This window comes from Lupinus angustifolius, chromosome LG15 (assembly GCF_001865875.1).
Source record: "Lupinus angustifolius cultivar Tanjil chromosome LG15, LupAngTanjil_v1.0, whole genome shotgun sequence".
Taxonomy (NCBI): Eukaryota; Viridiplantae; Streptophyta; class Magnoliopsida; order Fabales; family Fabaceae; genus Lupinus; species Lupinus angustifolius.
Window position 1 is genome coordinate 16,311,315 of NC_032023.1, and position 16,292 is coordinate 16,327,606.

At 33.7% G+C, this 16,292-nt stretch overlaps 2 protein-coding genes across 3 annotated transcripts in view; one reads left to right on the plus strand and one right to left on the minus strand.

Moving 5' to 3' along the window:
* The window catches only part of LOC109327738 (putative transcription elongation factor SPT5 homolog 1), a 13,009-nt gene extending 2,173 nt beyond the window's left edge, over nucleotides 1–10,836 (minus strand). The window contains exons 1-20 of the mRNA XM_019560895.1: nucleotides 10,704–10,836; nucleotides 6,113–6,198; nucleotides 6,019–6,030; nucleotides 4,594–5,104; nucleotides 3,322–3,560; nucleotides 3,082–3,228; nucleotides 2,837–2,995; nucleotides 2,674–2,757; nucleotides 2,487–2,557; nucleotides 2,038–2,392; nucleotides 1,773–1,928; nucleotides 1,583–1,680; nucleotides 1,440–1,488; nucleotides 1,201–1,353; nucleotides 984–1,127; nucleotides 778–871; nucleotides 503–661; nucleotides 376–421; nucleotides 199–290; nucleotides 21–99 (exon numbers count right to left, since the gene is read on the minus strand). Of these exons, the coding sequence (XP_019416440.1) occupies nucleotides 21–99; nucleotides 199–290; nucleotides 376–421; nucleotides 503–661; nucleotides 778–871; nucleotides 984–1,127; nucleotides 1,201–1,353; nucleotides 1,440–1,488; nucleotides 1,583–1,680; nucleotides 1,773–1,928; nucleotides 2,038–2,392; nucleotides 2,487–2,557; nucleotides 2,674–2,757; nucleotides 2,837–2,995; nucleotides 3,082–3,228; nucleotides 3,322–3,560; nucleotides 4,594–5,104; nucleotides 6,019–6,030; nucleotides 6,113–6,198; nucleotides 10,704–10,836 (2,867 nt within the window). The remainder of the gene's footprint in view (nucleotides 1–20; nucleotides 100–198; nucleotides 291–375; nucleotides 422–502; nucleotides 662–777; nucleotides 872–983; nucleotides 1,128–1,200; nucleotides 1,354–1,439; nucleotides 1,489–1,582; nucleotides 1,681–1,772; nucleotides 1,929–2,037; nucleotides 2,393–2,486; nucleotides 2,558–2,673; nucleotides 2,758–2,836; nucleotides 2,996–3,081; nucleotides 3,229–3,321; nucleotides 3,561–4,593; nucleotides 5,105–6,018; nucleotides 6,031–6,112; nucleotides 6,199–10,703) is intronic.
* Nucleotides 10,670–13,286, plus strand: LOC109327317 (psbP domain-containing protein 4, chloroplastic). Of its 2 annotated transcripts, XM_019560404.1 has the most exons (6): nucleotides 10,670–10,788; nucleotides 10,840–11,174; nucleotides 12,112–12,215; nucleotides 12,474–12,585; nucleotides 12,705–12,932; nucleotides 13,047–13,286. In XM_019560404.1, exons 2-6 carry the CDS (start codon nucleotides 10,895–10,897, stop codon nucleotides 13,109–13,111), a joined length of 789 nt encoding a protein of 262 aa, XP_019415949.1. In that variant the 5' UTR covers nucleotides 10,670–10,788; nucleotides 10,840–10,894; the 3' UTR covers nucleotides 13,112–13,286. The 2 variants fall into 2 exon arrangements, with proteins under 2 accessions (XP_019415949.1, XP_019415950.1); XM_019560405.1 differs by lacking the exon at nucleotides 10,670–10,788 and having other exon boundaries at nucleotides 10,795–11,174.

Here is a 16,292-nt window from a genome sequence, read left to right on the forward strand (position 1 = left end):
AGGATCTTTTTAGGACAAACCTCGGAGGACTCATTGGTGTATAAGGATTCCATGCTCGGTCACGCATAGGTGTTCTCATTCCATCATGAATAGGGGTTGCTACAAGTAAACAGTGTGTTGGACAAATATTAGTAGTTATGCCTTTGAGCCAAAATAAGAGAGTCAAGTGTCACCGTCAACCCTAAAAATAATACAAACCTCCAGGATCTCTCATAGGAGTCATATATGGATGTAAGGGAGTTCTAGAAGGATGCATCGGGGTTTCACTTCCCATCCCGTATCGAGATTCACTGGTATAACACAAAATAATCAGATTGTCTAGTATCTTTCAATGAATACAAAGAATGAAAACCCTGTATGTAACATTTAACTAACCGATATGGAGTTACAGCCACATTGTCAGATATATGATTGCGGTCAACTGCAAACACACTAGTCAGGGACCATGCAAATAAAAAAAAATACAAGCAGGACAGATGTTTAGCCAAAATAGAAGACCTACCAGTCACAACCTTCATTTGGGACTCCAATTCAACCCGAACTGATGTGCCTTTAACTTCTATAACACGCCCACGATAACCTTTGTAGGGACCCTGGCGTACTTTAACTGTTGAACCTGTCAGACCATCGTGCCCCCTTCCACCTCTGCCCCTTCCTCCAGCTAAAACACATCAACGAAATTAACATTAAAAGCATTCTTAAAAAAAGTTAAGCAAAAAATGAAAGACCAATCCAACAATCCAGTATATAAAACAAAAAATAAAGATTTAAACATACAATGATTTGGAGGCCCTCCCCGAGAAAACCTACTCGGGGACTGTGGAATACGAGTGGGGGTTCTAAGGCTGGCAAATCTCGAGGAGGCATCACCCTAGAGAAGATAAAGAATAAATTAAGCAAAACATTATTACAAGGATGAAAGTCATAAAACCCAAAAAAAATAAGAATTAATAAAGAACAATTAAAATGGGAAAGTGGGTTACATTTCTGTCCCCATTGGAGCGTGAACCTCCCACAACTACACATGATTGAGCCTTAACACATATAAAGCCGGCATGTTCAAGATGATGACGATCACAGATGAACAAGATTCCTCTATATATGTGCTCCACAGGACCTTGTTTGCCCTAGCAAAATAATGTGATAATTTAAATACGTTAAATTTCAATAAATAAATCTAACCGAAAGTCAGAATCTCACTTTGCAGGGACCCTCAATAATCCGCACAACATCTTTTGCTGATACTGTGTTTTTGAATCTGTCTTGCACGCTGATTTTCTTATCTAACTTACATTTGATCTCTCTTAATTTAACAAGCACAACTTCAGCTCGGTCAGGGACACCCTTAAGAACCTAGAAAAAAGTAACAGATGTTAGTATGATTGATAAGGGTTTTTTAATTTTAATTAAAAAGTCTTAAATTTTGATCCCTTACTAACCTGAAATGCCTCACTTTCTACACGTATTATCACACCAAAGCTCATATTACTGTGCCACGTTAAATTAGAAGTTAGAAAAGTTTGAACCATGACATACAGAGGCAAGAAAATATGTATAATATCAAGCACAGCAAGTGGCTTACTCGAGTAGTACAAGATCACGAAGTTCATAGTCCCCAATTCTTGTAACTCCAGTGGTCACTTCAGAACTCTCCACAACATCATCGGCAAACACACGGATCTAAAGAGATGATATTTCTATGTCATTTCTGCACTAAATATAAGTAGAAACTCAGTGTACCTGTGAGTCTGTAAAGGGACCATAAAACTCACATGTTCCTTTGTTGTATCAGATATTAAGATCAGGACATGCTGCTCCACCTTCACAACCATGCCAGTCGCACCCTCTTGAGCACCAGAAACAACCTTAACATGGTTTCCGGGTTCAAAATATTTGCACAGTTCCTTTTCATTTACAGCAAGAGTTTTCTGACAAAAAGAAATAAAACATCATTGAAAATTCTCTATTAGTCACCAACAAGCAAAATTGGCAGACTTTCTAGGTAAGAAAACCAAACAAATGCCAAGTCATACTTACTGGAAGACCCTTAATTTCTGGCCTTATATGAACATTATCTTCATCAACTTTCTCCACCCACCCCTTCAAATTCTTTAAATCACCCTTGATAACGATTACAGCATCACCTTTCAAAAAATGCCCTTTCTTTCTGTTTGCAAATAAAGTTGACAGACTAGCTACATCACCATCTCCATTCTCACCCGGTTTGCGAAATTTTTCAAGCTCATCAAATGTAGGTTTGATGTTCTGAGCACTAATGGATTTTATTGATACTGTTTTGTATAAAAAACCATCCTTGAACATCATGCCTCCAATTGCATCAAATCGCTCCCCATAGGCATCACGTCTATGCTCCACACGGATGTGCAGTTCCCTGTATAAAAAACACAAACTTCATCAGACAAGGAACATGAAAGTTTTCAAGAAAATAAGAGATTCAGCTATAAAAGGGAGAGAATCTGCAATACCTGGCTTCTTCAACATTTAGAAAACGAGGAGGAGGAACAAATGCCTTCTTCTTTACAACTTCTCTACCTTCCTGCATGATGCATGTATTATTATGCACAAAAATAGGGACTCAATTTGTTTCGTTTTAAAGGAAACGCTGAACAAATACAGAACATGCATTTAACAAAACACGAAAAAATTTCATACCAATTTGTTTGCAAGGGCCTGTAAGTCTATCCTTGGAATTAGCTTCACTGTAACTCTCTGCCGCACATTGTCAACATCCACAACCTATAAAAGAGATAGCTTGATGGTAAATAAAGAAATCATAAGGGATGGAATCAAGAAATTTCTAGAATGTGATGCATACTTTGGCAAGGTCCCCTTTATATGTTCCAATTTTCATTCTGACCCAAGTATCTCTGGCAAGGTCAATAGCTTTGCTTTCAACTGACAGGACATCAGTCATTTCTCTGATCGGAACAAGAGTTATTTTTTGGCCAAATATGTTGCGTAGACCTTTGCAAGCCTGAAACATATCCAAAATATTAAAAGTTAAAAAAATCATCTCTGAAGATATGTGTGATGAACAGAAGACAATTCACATGACAATACCTCTCTCACATGTGCCTCTTTATCTGCTTCCACATATATGTAGTTTTTGAGATGATCGAGAGCAATAACTGACCTAATTTGCAATTCAGACCCCTTATCTATGTACTTTTGCATAAGGCAAACAGCCGTTTCCCGCTCACGACCAATCTAATGAACATCAACAAAATAATATGACATGTTTCTATATCTTTTTTCTCTCTCCAAAAACAGGAAATTATCACAAAGCGGACAGGATCATACCGCACATTTCACCATCCAGAGCTTTGGATCTCTCACAGATGGCAAAAGAGCTTGCTGTTCTACATCAGTAGCTTCTTCATCATACTCTGCCTGGCGCCTTCCATACCTTTCTTGAATGCTTTTTGCCACAGCTTCAAGATCTTCATGATCTTCTTCATCATGTGGCAACATACGACCACGACGCACATTTCTGCCATCATGTTCCTCAGGAAGATCAGCTCCACCGTCAACAATGAAGTCTGCATGTTTCAGATGGCTGTTATCTTATCTTATATAGATAATTAGTATACTTATAAAAAGTACCTGAGACATAGCTATTTTATAACAAACTGACCAAATACATAACATTAGAAAACATGAAAAATTCAATCTTCCCCAGAATTCACACTCAAGTAAAAATCCGAGCATCAGAACATAACCTACAACTATAACAGATATCTTACAGGACAGAGATAGAGAGGGCTTGAAGCAATTTGTACATTCTCAATTGATGTATTCATGAAAACTTTATAATCCTAGTTACAAGGAACTAATCCAATCATCTTCAAAAAAACATATATGGTATTCTGAAGAGTAAACTCTTATACAGTTAAACTGCATGTTGCAATTAAGCTCCACATTGTTAAGACTTATAAACACTTAGAAGACAGTATCTTGAAAATCTATAAGTGTTTATATGGACCTATCAATATGTCATAATTTAGGTTCATTCCACTAAGCAACTCAAATCTAAAGGAGAAGCTACTAATTACTATTTCAGACCCTGTGACGATGATTTTGATCTGTGTTCACACAATTCAACCTTTTTTATATCCATTGTTCACAAAGGGTGGCTACCCAAACTTCGAATCAATTAAACAATAACTGGTTTACATAACCATTTAAAAGTTAAATAATTTGAGAAGCATAATTGGTCTTGACAATTTAACCAATATTGAAAAGAATGAAACTCCAATCCCCCTGAGGACAACACTTATTACTTATTAGCAAAGGTGAATTTCAAAAGCAGCAATAGACAATAACAAACCTTCTTCCAAAAAGGGATTTGATTACACCACCACACCCTAATCGATAGGCAATTCAAGTCAACTAACCTAATTATTCCTCTTCCGTCAATCACATCGCTTATTTCAACAAAGAAACCCTAAATTCCCAGTTCGAGACCTAATTTAATTCATTTTCCCATATAATCAAATCAATTCCCCTCTAAATGAATCACAACAACAAACTTAAGAGAATCAAAATGAGGAACAGGAAAGTGAGAAAACACACCATCCTCTCCTTCCTCCTCTTCCTCCTCCTCATCAGAATCAACAGCAGCCTCTTCATCAAAGAACGAAGCAGCGTTCTTCTTCTTGCGCTGGCGCTTCCTTCCACCACCACCTCTGCCATCGAAATCCTCATCATCATCATCATCCTCTTCCTCTTCATCCTCATCGTCCTCCTCCGCATCTTCGTCAATGAAGCCAGATCTCCTCCTCTTCCTTCCGCCAACGCCACCTCTCTCCTCCACCTCCTCCTCCTCCTCCACCTCGTTGAAATCGGCGACCTGCTCTTCCTCCTCCTCGTCGTCGAATTCGTCGTCGTCCATTCCTCGGCGACTCACGAAGACGGTGCCGCAGAACAAGAGAAGAGAAAACCCTAACTGTTCGTTCTCTTCTGATGTGAGAGTGATGATAAGGCGTTGGGTGATGCTGTGTGCGAGACTTCCATAGATATATGGTAACAGCAATAACAGCAAAAGCTGTAAAAGTAAAATTACTAAATTAGAACAAATTTTAAACTAGGATAATGTTTTAGCCTCTCTCTTTCATGAAAAAAATAGAGAAGGATAATGTTTTGACAAGTATTCTATCCTCCTTGGTAAAGAGATAGTAAAAAGAATCCATATAATATCAAGTTTAGTTTTGCCTCTAATGATTCAATTTACTCCATTTATCATTAGGATAAAAACGTGGACAGGAGTTTTTATACACGGCTAGTAACAGTGTAATATATATTATTCATATTTTATTATATTATTGTTTTAAAAAGTAATACAAATAAATGGTGAATAATATACTATAGTATATAATTTTTACACTGAGATACATAGATGTTATATTCATTTATTTTAATGGCATGAGTTTAAATATTGTTACTAATGTGAGGTTCATATTATTAGGTAATGTTGAAATATGCTGGAGTGTTGCTTATTAAAAATAAGTGATTTAGAGTGTATAAAATTTAAGGATCGTGAAGTTGGCATGGTAGATTTGAAAATATGTTATCTATGGAGATAGATTTCTGAATATTGAAGATGATGTTTATGGAGAGTTAGGAATAACGAAGATGTTTTTATGATGTTTGAGAATGTATGAAATTCAAGGTTTATGAACCAAGTATGGTAGATAATACTTACCAAGAGTGGAGAATATTTAATAAAATTTATGATAGTTGGGAGGTATGGTGTTCTAGGGCAAGTATTTTGCTTTTCTAATTGGAGGTAATGGTGTTTTGATTAGAGTAATAATTGATGAAGATGTGTTATCATTAGTAAAGAATGCTCACAGGGTTCTATATATGATTTTCTAAATAAATATCCTTCACTAACGGGCGTTGGTTCAAGTGGTACATGCTTGATTCCCCTTAAGCAAGAACCCGGGTTCGAGTCTTGTGGATGGAAAAATACCCGTTGGGAGAGTTAGCCCCACTTACCTGTGGACCTGCCTGAAAGGAAGTTGCTAAGGAGAGTTATGTGTATCTAATATAGCAATGTATTCCAATTCATGGAATCCAAATTTCTTCAAACTTTTCTTATCAAAGTGGTGGTGCTATTTGTTGGTTCAATGATGGATGAAGTTGAAAGTGCTCGTTTTTCAAAAGCTTTTAGGGCCACTTAAAAATAAGATCAATGAGATTTTTATTAGAATTTTCAATTCGGATTAGACAATGTAATCATGTTTTTATAAAGCATGATCACATTGAATCAGGAAAAAATTTCAATATAGGCAAGGAAGTTGAGTTTTCAGTTCAAGATTATGAAAGTGTTGCTTTTAATCAATTGGTTGAAATGAAAAAAGGAAACTAGAAAGCTATGGTTTTAGGCTAGGACAAAAAGAATATGTAGTTCCTTTTCTTTGCATGAAAGTATGCTTGAATTGTATGATTTTCTTTAAGTTCAAAAATTCTACAAGATTATTGCTAAGCCCAAGTTAAAAAAGAATAAAAACTATCTAATTTTTAGCACCACATCAACTTATATTTCCAACCAATATATTTGGATAGGATATAAGTGTTAAAGGTAGAGGCCTTATGACCTTATTATTAATTGAAACATTTGGACCATATGATATCACAATTTAATACATGTGGCAAAGGAAAAATGTCAGATTCATGGTTTCATTTTTTGTGGGAATCTTTATGCTTTAATAAACGATAGTCATCTGGATGAGATTCCTTTAAAAAGGTTGAGGTGAAGGTCCAGCTTGCTTCTTTCTTGTTTTTGTTAACATCATAAAGTTTAAATTGCATGATTAAAAAGACTTTGAGTTAATGATTTTTTTAGGTTTCAAAGTTGGTGATTAGAGAAAGAATTATATTTGTTGTATTAAGTGGATGGTACCATTTATATTAGTAAATCAAATGGGAGAAATCATAAGCAATGTGGAAGTTACGAGTGACAGAATACATCTAGAAGAGGGTTGAATAGGTGTGGTGGAGCTCAAGTTCCACTTTTTGGTTTTTACATACTTGCTGAAAAATGCTCAGTTAATCGATTAATCAATTAAATCAAAACAGAAACAGAATGATCAGAACAACAACTTGCACACTTATTAACAACACACAAACATATATATATATACAACATATATTTTTATGCAAGATTAACAAGAACATAGCAAGGTATAAGCATGCAAAATATCAGCTTCAAACTCGAATTAAAACATGTTGAAATATAAAAGAGAAATGGATAGAAAAAATTGCGCAAGGATTTTATCCTGGTTCGTTTTGCTATCCAGTGCAAAACTACATCCAGTCCTCCCCTCTAATGTGGAAGATTTTCCTTCTTCGTTATAGAACACAGTGTACGTTACATACACGCTTCCAATTACAAGACTCCAACGCTTCTTTCTTGGAACCCAAAGAACTTCGTCACCCTTGGTTTGACCTTTCGCAAAACCGCCTCCAAGAAAACATTTCTTACCGCTATTCGACCTCAGCCAAGGTATTGCTCTTTATCCCAAGACCTCCAAGTCTTTGTGAAGAACACCTTATCTAACCGCAGCAAGGATCTTCCCGATCCTTGAATTACAATGCTTTGAGTTATGAATGAGTATTTAATACTCATATATTACAATAAAGATCAAAGACTAAAACCTAAGCAAGAACTCACAAGACTTCCTAGTCTAATATGAATGTACATGCATGAGGTTTATGAAATTATGCAATCATAAAAAAAAAACTATCTCTTTTTCTTTCCAAGAAACACAAGAATGATGCAAGAAAGCTTTTCAAAGAACATGCAATATGAATGTGAAAAGTAAAGCCTTAGCATGATGTAGTCTTTCTCCTAATGCAACACTCTCTAATAGTTTCTAACAATGATGATCAATTCTCTTTTCTCTGTGTTTTTCACTCTTAGTTATTTCTGTAATTTGCCAGAATTTATACAAAATAGATTTTACCTCTAAAAACGGTTTTTTCAGTTATGCAGTTGAAACAGCAGAGAATAGACACGTTAATCGATTAAGCCATGAGGTTAATCGATTAACCAGTGTATTTTTAATACATAATTAAATGGTAATCGATTTATTATATGTTATGCTTAACTCCTATACATGTTTTAACAATTATATTATGTCTAATATGCACATCTAACATGTATGATATGCATGAACATATAATAAACTAGATGATATCTCATTTTAGTGGATTAGTTACTTTATTAAGTCTTGTGAGACTCGCACCTAGGTTTACCTAACCTAGACTCAATATCTATGGCAAACATCTTAGACTTCTAAAAAGATAATAAAGAATTATAACCTAAGTCTAATAAGTCACCACTTGAGCCCTCGACATGTTGATTGTTGTGCCATCTTCAAGAAGAGAAAACATTAATAATTTATGCAACTTTCACTATGGAATCAATTCTTCATTGCTATTAAGTGGTTTAAGGTTTGAATGTCTCTTCCAAAAACAACACTATGAGAAATTAATGTAAAACATGAGTTTATGCTTCATTTTCCCTCAATTACAAAATTGGGGAGATTCATTTTGTTTATTTGGGTTTTCATATTGGACAAAATCTTAAGAGTATTAGGTGTTTGAAGTCACTTATATATTTGTATTTTATCAAAAAACTTTCACTTTGGAAGGGAGTACATCTCTCGTGAAAATGTACAATCCTTCATTTTAACTTGATTAAAAAACTTCATGTTATAAGGGAATATATATCTAGGATTTTAGAAAGCTGGTCGATCTTCAAAATTGATTTAGCGATCTCATTCAAAAATTTATAGAGGATCAAGTACTATTTTCCCTTGTAAGATACTAAGATTATAGCTCTTATACCAAATTTGATAGTAAAAGAGTACAAGAATACTCATTATTTTAATTTTTCCTTTGTTAACCAATTATTGAAAGTGTTGTCATAAATGGTTATATTTTTTTATTGCACTAAAAGTAAACCTATTTAATTAAATAAGGCAAAAATAGAATTTAGCATTCAATTATGTGATATCTATTGAAAAAATTCAAGTCGATGAACAGAAGTTAATTCATTTTGAGTAGTCTTGGTAACTAGGATTGTTCTGTCCGTTTTGCTCATGTTCACATAAGTATGTCTAAATTAGGGCAAATATGGACATGCTCGTTTTTTAAATAAAGCATAAAATATCATGTCATGTTCATCCTAAATATGAACATGGCGAGCTTCTGGGCCGCCCTAATCATAACTAAAAAAATATATACAAATTTATATACAAAATATGCATAATACATAATTTACATACAAATACAAAAAGAATAGTATATATACATATATATAATATATAAAATACAGATGCATATACATAATAAGAAAATAATAGTAATTTCTTACATTTGATATACAAATGCATATATAACAAATAGAATAAACTTTCTCACATTTAAAAAAATACATATACTTTTACATATTTGATGTTCAATACTTTATCTATTAATACTTGTGTGTCGTCCATTTTGTTAGAAATGTCCGCACTAGAATAAAGCATGTTGAGTGGATATTTTAGAGTGGATGAACATATTTTTCATGTCATGTCCACCCAATAAATGCGGGGTACACCTAATAAACTTTGTCCAAATTGTCAATGATTTTCAGCAAATAGAGATTATTAAAATAACATTTTGTCTATAATAATAAACATTTTCTCCATATACATGACAAGAATGTATCCTGTCATTATGCTTAAGAAATGTGACATTCTGGTTGATCATGTAACCATTTTTGAACTATACAACTTTTTTATATTTAAGTTCTCATCATTTCATTGTCTTAATTTTGATTAAAGATGTAATTTCTCAATCTTGAGTGAATCTTGACTCTTTCTTAACATGATAATAACAAGACTCTTTAGTGGTTGATAATTTATCTGTCGTAAATCCTAAAATTATTAAGTAATTTATTTACTAGTTCGAATCTTTTTGTAAGATACTTTTGATATTATAGTATATTCCTTTTTGTAAGATCAATTTATTAGTTTTATAATTTTTATTATCAAAATATTCATGCATTAATTTATATAAAAAATATCAATCAATTGAGTGGGAAAAGGAAGATATAGGAATAGAAAAATAAATATAATATTGCAAAATTCAATAATAACAATATTTTCCTTCATTCACCTACATATAGCAAAGTATCTTAAAAATAAGAGCAAATGTTATGCCTTATAAAATAGAGGAAATTACAATTGTACTCCTTAAGTTTGAGTGAAATTGCATAAATCATCATTCATTTTTTTATGCCTATATAAACCTCTAGTTTTTATACTTTTATTACACTTGATCACATCTGCATGAAAAATAAGTGTAATATTCTTTGGACTTGTTTCATCAATATATCATGCTTTGTTTTTGTTTAAAAAAATACAATTTGTTTATCATGCAGTGATAATCAGTGTGATAAAAATATAAAACTAAAAAGGTTTGTATAGGTGTAAAAAGTGAAAATGATTTTGCTAAAACTGAGAGATATCATTATAATCTACGTTATAAAATATGTTATTATTCCATGAACTATTAGTTACCATTGATACAAAAATATTTAACTAAAATATATTTTTATGTGTATTTTGAATATCGCATGGACACGTGTTAGTACTGAATTGCAACAAATATTCGAGGCACAAATAACTAACAGGACCGTGTCCACAAAAATCTGAGACTCGGTAACCTTAGCCTTATGATCTCAGCTTCTACGTTAATCTTTCCAGTTTCCACCACATTGTATGATTTTCGTTTTTCTTCAATCTTGGTCTCTGAGCAAACCATTTTTTTCTTCTTTATCTCTCACCTTAATCATCCAATAAGCACGTAAATCTTAGTGGACATGGCAACAGTCTTGTCCACAATCTGCGTGCTTCCTTTGAGGAATCCACAGCACATGCCTATCCCACCCTCACGAATACTTTGCCACTCTTCAGTCTCAAAAGATAGTTGTACGATAAATAGTGGAGAAAGCAAGAAATGTTCTTCTTTGTTGGTGAACAGAAGAGCCCTTTTAGCTTCTGGGGTTTCTTTGTTGGGTTTTCAGGGAGAGAGTTTGGCGGTGGTAAAACAAGGACTTCTAGCTGGGAGAATTCCTGGTCTATCAGAACCAGATGAACAAGGTTTGTTTACCTTGGAACGTTCCTGGTTAAATAAGTTTTTTTGTAATTAGTCCTATCCAATCAGTTTTCTCCTCTATTTTTTTCGATAAGGAGTTTTTCTTCACTATTATGGTTCACAAATGTCGTTGGCACATCAGTACGGTTGTTGCTTATTGCTTAGTAAATATGCTAGTACAGTTCAAACCCGGAAACAGTCTCTCCTCTTGTAAGGGAAAGTCAGATTCACTAAGTAAGAGCATCATGCCCTTTTAAATATAATTGCAGCTGCAGTTAATGTTTTTCAGCAGTCTCCCTATTTCCCAGAGGCAATTCATCACAACCGCAAATTAAAATCTTGATATGCACATTTAGAAGAGGAACATGGCAGATAAGATAAGAGAGGATATAATTTGAACATAGTGTGGTAAGGAAGTGTTAGACCAAATCACAACCGAGAGCCTCCGACCACCCAAGGAGTTCCATTGTTATTGGGGCATGAGAAAAGTGGAGAGTCACAAGCGAGACATCACGTCTTGAACCAAAACCTCAAGACGTTAGTTCTATGAACATCTTCCACTTATAAACTTTTTCACTTTTCCCCTCATATTCAATGTGAGATTTCACACTTGAATAAACTCAACCAGAAGAATCTGTAAGTTGGTAAAACATAGAAAGTGTGTTTACTTATTACATCATGAGCGCACTTATAAAATCTAGTTCTATATGTCTAACAATTCAAAGTCATAAGTAATAATCCTTTAGGGTCAAAAAATGTTTGTCAAGCTGCTAAGTAATCCATTCTAAAAAATGACTTAAAAGTGTCTTCCATTTGAAGGCATGAAGTGAAGCATGTGATGTTTATCTCAAGTTGTCCTTCCTGTTCGAATCTAGTAATCTCCTTTGTTATAGATTTTATAAGTGAAAGTGAAATAATATAGGCAAGGGTTTGATCAGACAGGTTGGAGGACATATCGCAGGCCGGATGAGAAGTCAGGAGGACATGGTGTTGGATGGAGTCCTATTATCCCATACACCTTCTCAGTGCCTCAAGAATGGGAAGAGGTAATGATTAATACAAACTTTTCTATTTAAGTTGGACAAAAATCTTGTAAGATTTCCGTTCTCTTCGAACTGGTCCCAGGCATTAAAAAGTTTCAATGGCAGTGATAATCTCTTTAAAACATTTAAATGATTTCTCTCTATTATTTATGAGTGAGCAATTTACTTCTATGTTTATCGGAAATGTATTATCCATATTTTGATCTTCTCTCTATTCTTCTGCTTGCTTACTTTTTGTAAACTTGTACACGTGCTTAACAGGTACCAGTGTCAATAGCAGATCTCGGTGGCACAGAGATAGATTTGAGATTTTCGAGCTCTAAGGAAGGACGCCTGTTTGTCATTGTCGCTCCTGTTCTTAGATTCTCTGATGGTGTGTTTGCTTAATTTTCTCTATCCATTTTAGTTTTATGGAGACACGGAAAATAAAATTGAGACAGAAAGAACAGAGAACTTTCTTGTTATTTAGATAATAACATTTTCACTATACAGATCTCGGCGATGATGCTAAAATAGAACAAATTGGACCTCCGGACAAAGTGATCAATGCCTTTGGTCCAGAAGTGATAGGGGAAAATGTAGAAGGGAAGGTTCTCAGTGCAAGTGCAGAAGAACATGAAGGAAGAACTTACTACCAGTTTGAGCTGGAGCCGCCTCATGTTCTTATTACTGCTACTGCGGCTGGCAATCGTCTATACTTGCTTGGTGTAACAGGCAGTGGTATGAAAATTTATCCTCTTCTAAATAATTTTGCAGCATCAAGTCTGAACAGCCATAAAAGAGTTCAAAATAAATATAAAAAATTAACCAAAAAATGTAATGTCTGAATTGCAGGTCTTCAGTGGAAGAGACACTACAATGATTTGAAAAAAATTGCTCAATCTTTTCGAATTGTATAAATGGGATCTTCTGTGAATTGTGAGAACATATACATGCAATTTTCTGTATCTGTAGTGTAGCATCAAAGGAGTTGTTTCCCATTCTCTGATTGGGATTTCTGTGAACTGAGATCATATATATGTAAAATCTTATTGTATCTTCAATATACCAATTACAAAAATATTTTTGTTTCAATCTTATGCTTAGTCTGGGACTGTGGGTGGAAGGAAAGTAATCGATTTTGAAGTTAACAATGCTTGGTAGCTGCTGTTCTAACTTCTGAGTACACACCAAATGTTATTCCCTCAAGGTTGATCATGAATTTAAGCTAGGTTACATAACAACCACTAAAGTTTCAAGGATAGGAGACCTTGTCCTATTCCATAACCTTTATGTTGAACTGTTTGATCTTACCAGGTAAGTCAACCTTTGGCTACCAACACCTTATATTGACTTCAAAGGACAGTGTCTCTTTCCATTAGCTAAGACAACACCTTGATTTGTTGTGGTATTTCTCCTCTGTAGATTGCACATAGCACATTCTTTTTTGGTGTGAATCTGATTTGTTCACACTAAAACCCCCATTAGAGTCACTAACTATGATGGAATTGTACCCTGGTTGCTTTTGAGACCCTCCATCTACCATGATCCTCCCCATCCTTTCATCTTTCTCACACTTTTCTGAAGCTGCATAGATATTTGGTAGAAGCACATTGTGTGAATTAGTACCCAAAACAGAATCTGTATTGACCATCATCATTACTTGTTCAGCTACTTTCATATCAAAATGAATCCACATTTCCCCAAAAAATGTGTCATTAGGCTTCATTGGCTTTCTTTTTATGAAGTCATAAGCCTCTTTTATTAGCTATTACTTCCAAAGAAAGATTCATTGGCCAAATCCCCATGAGCACAAGCAGAGAGTATAGTAAGAAAGGTGATAGCATCAGGCCTTATATTTGAATCCTCCATTCATTCCATTGATTGCAAAACCTGAGATCATAGCATTCCATCAGAAGATGTTCTTTTCAGTGGACTCTTCAAATGTCAACCTTGCAGTAACAATTAACCATAGAAGATCATGCAAAGCAATTCCTTTATGGCATGAGCTCAAAAATCTTCATTCCTTTGTGGAAATATACAATGATTAATATGTTGGAAGGATCTGACACCTTAACACCTTGCATTATCTATTGATCCATTTACTAGTTTGATTTTGATTTTGGAATGGAATAAAAAGAAAAGGAAAAAAAGAAAGGGCTTAAGACAAGTTTATTTCATGCTTCCTAGTCTTCCATTTCTATTTCTTTTCATTCAAAATCCAATGGAAGGAAAATAGTTGATTTCGTTTTGCTATGAGTTTGAGCATACCAATCATGTTTTGCAACATGAGAGAGAGAGGATGCATCGCAGGTATTGTTTAGGGAAAGAGGGAAAAAACAAGAGAGACACAAGTGACATGATTTTTTACTGAGTTGATACAATTGGTTAGACTTGTCTCAAATCAATGGTTAACAGTGAGGGTTAGGTGGTGTAACTATGGGTGTAAACGAATCAAACAGCAGAAGCATATTTTTACCTTCTAGTTTTATGTTACATATAAGGAAATATATGATTTAATAGACGTTCTGGATGCAATACTATAGGACACATATGTATTATTACGACAATGCACAAAATCCCAAGAACCATGTCCCGTTGATTTTGAACAAACTTATACAAGTTTAACTCTTTAAAACAATAATAATGATGTGTTTCTTTAGTGACCACAAAAATTTCTCCTATAATACGCATTTATTGTGCGTGTATCTGTGGACATCCTTGAAAATGAGCAGAAACGTAAACTTAGATAGTAAGGATATATCTACTTTAGATTAGACGACCTTATGATTTTAATTTGTGATTCTGGTTATTTTTTGTTCACCATAATTACTAAAAATTACAAGAAAATACTAACGATCACATTAATGGACCTACAATATTGTGTCCGCAAATACGATATGGAGTATATGCTATTTAAAATCTTATGATATTGCAACCACAGAATATTGCATCCGTGTTTTGTTCACTTTAAATGGACCTAACAAATCAATAATAGATACGTGAAGAGGGGACTGATATGCATGTGAGGAAAACAGTTCACTCAATTTCCAAAATTAGAACGACATAGCATTATGGTATAACTATGGATGGACACCATCTTTTGTAAAGGACCATTGGTGCTCTAAATGGTAATTTGGTCGAACCTACGTATATAGTGGCTTAAAGCTGAGCTACATCGTAGATGGAGGCTTCATAAGTTCTAGTAAAAACTTTGACCGTTTAGATTAAGGAATATTTTGTAGCATGCTGATAGAATATTGATAGTTGTTGTGTATTCAAGTAGGAAGAAGAAGTTTGTATAAAAGTGAATGAGTTATAAATGGATGTACTTATAGAGAGAAAAATATATGTTATTACGATGTATGAGTTTTATATACTGTCATTGTATCATTCATTATTCATGTTTTATTATTATTGACTTTTAAAAAATACAAATGAATGATGAATAACGTATTGATTATATATAAATTTTACATTAGTATATAAATATTATACTCATATTCATATACATACTATTTTAAGGTTTTGGTTACTGTTATACTCACTTATATAATTTTTTTCAGTTGGTCTATGCAAAAATACGAGCCCATAATTAAAGATCTCCAGGAGTATAAGTCAAAAATTAATCCAAATTAGGTATTTGTACTTGCTTTCATAGTGAGGAACAGAATATTGAAAATGACAAATAGGTGTATGAAACTAGGTAGGGATGAGATGTTTTGAAAGTGTTAAATTGTGGCATGTAATCACATTCAGATCACAATATTATAGTTTTAGTAACTTTCATAACACCAATTATGGTGATTGTGACTGAGCAAGCCAAAATTAAGGTATGATAAATGTAGTATTGTACTTAGGGTATACACAGCTAGATTAAAATTGGAATTGTGTACAAAATTTAAAAAATTATTAAATAATATAAATTTAATATAATTTGACTGAAATAATCTACATTAGAAATTACACTAAAGAGAAATTGAGAGATATGAAATGTAAAAAATGAGTAATAAGTAATAATATAATTGGAAAAAAATATAAATGTGAATTATGTTTCAAAAAAAATCAAAAGATTTAGAAAAACGTCAAAAAAATTAAAAC

What these genes read in the sequence shown, in the direction of transcription:
- LOC109327317 (XM_019560404.1), top strand. Translation starts at nt 10,895, where the DNA reads ATGGCAACAGTCTTGTCCACAATCTGCGTGCTTCCTTTGAGGAATCCA. An exon ending in TGCCTCAAGAATGGGAAGAG is followed by an intron (nt 12,216 to 12,473) that starts GTAATGATTAAT and finishes CGTGCTTAACAG; the next exon opens with GTACCAGTGTCAATAGCAGA. An exon ending in GCTTGGTGTAACAGGCAGTG is followed by an intron (nt 12,933 to 13,046) that starts GTATGAAAATTT and finishes TCTGAATTGCAG; the next exon opens with GTCTTCAGTGGAAGAGACAC.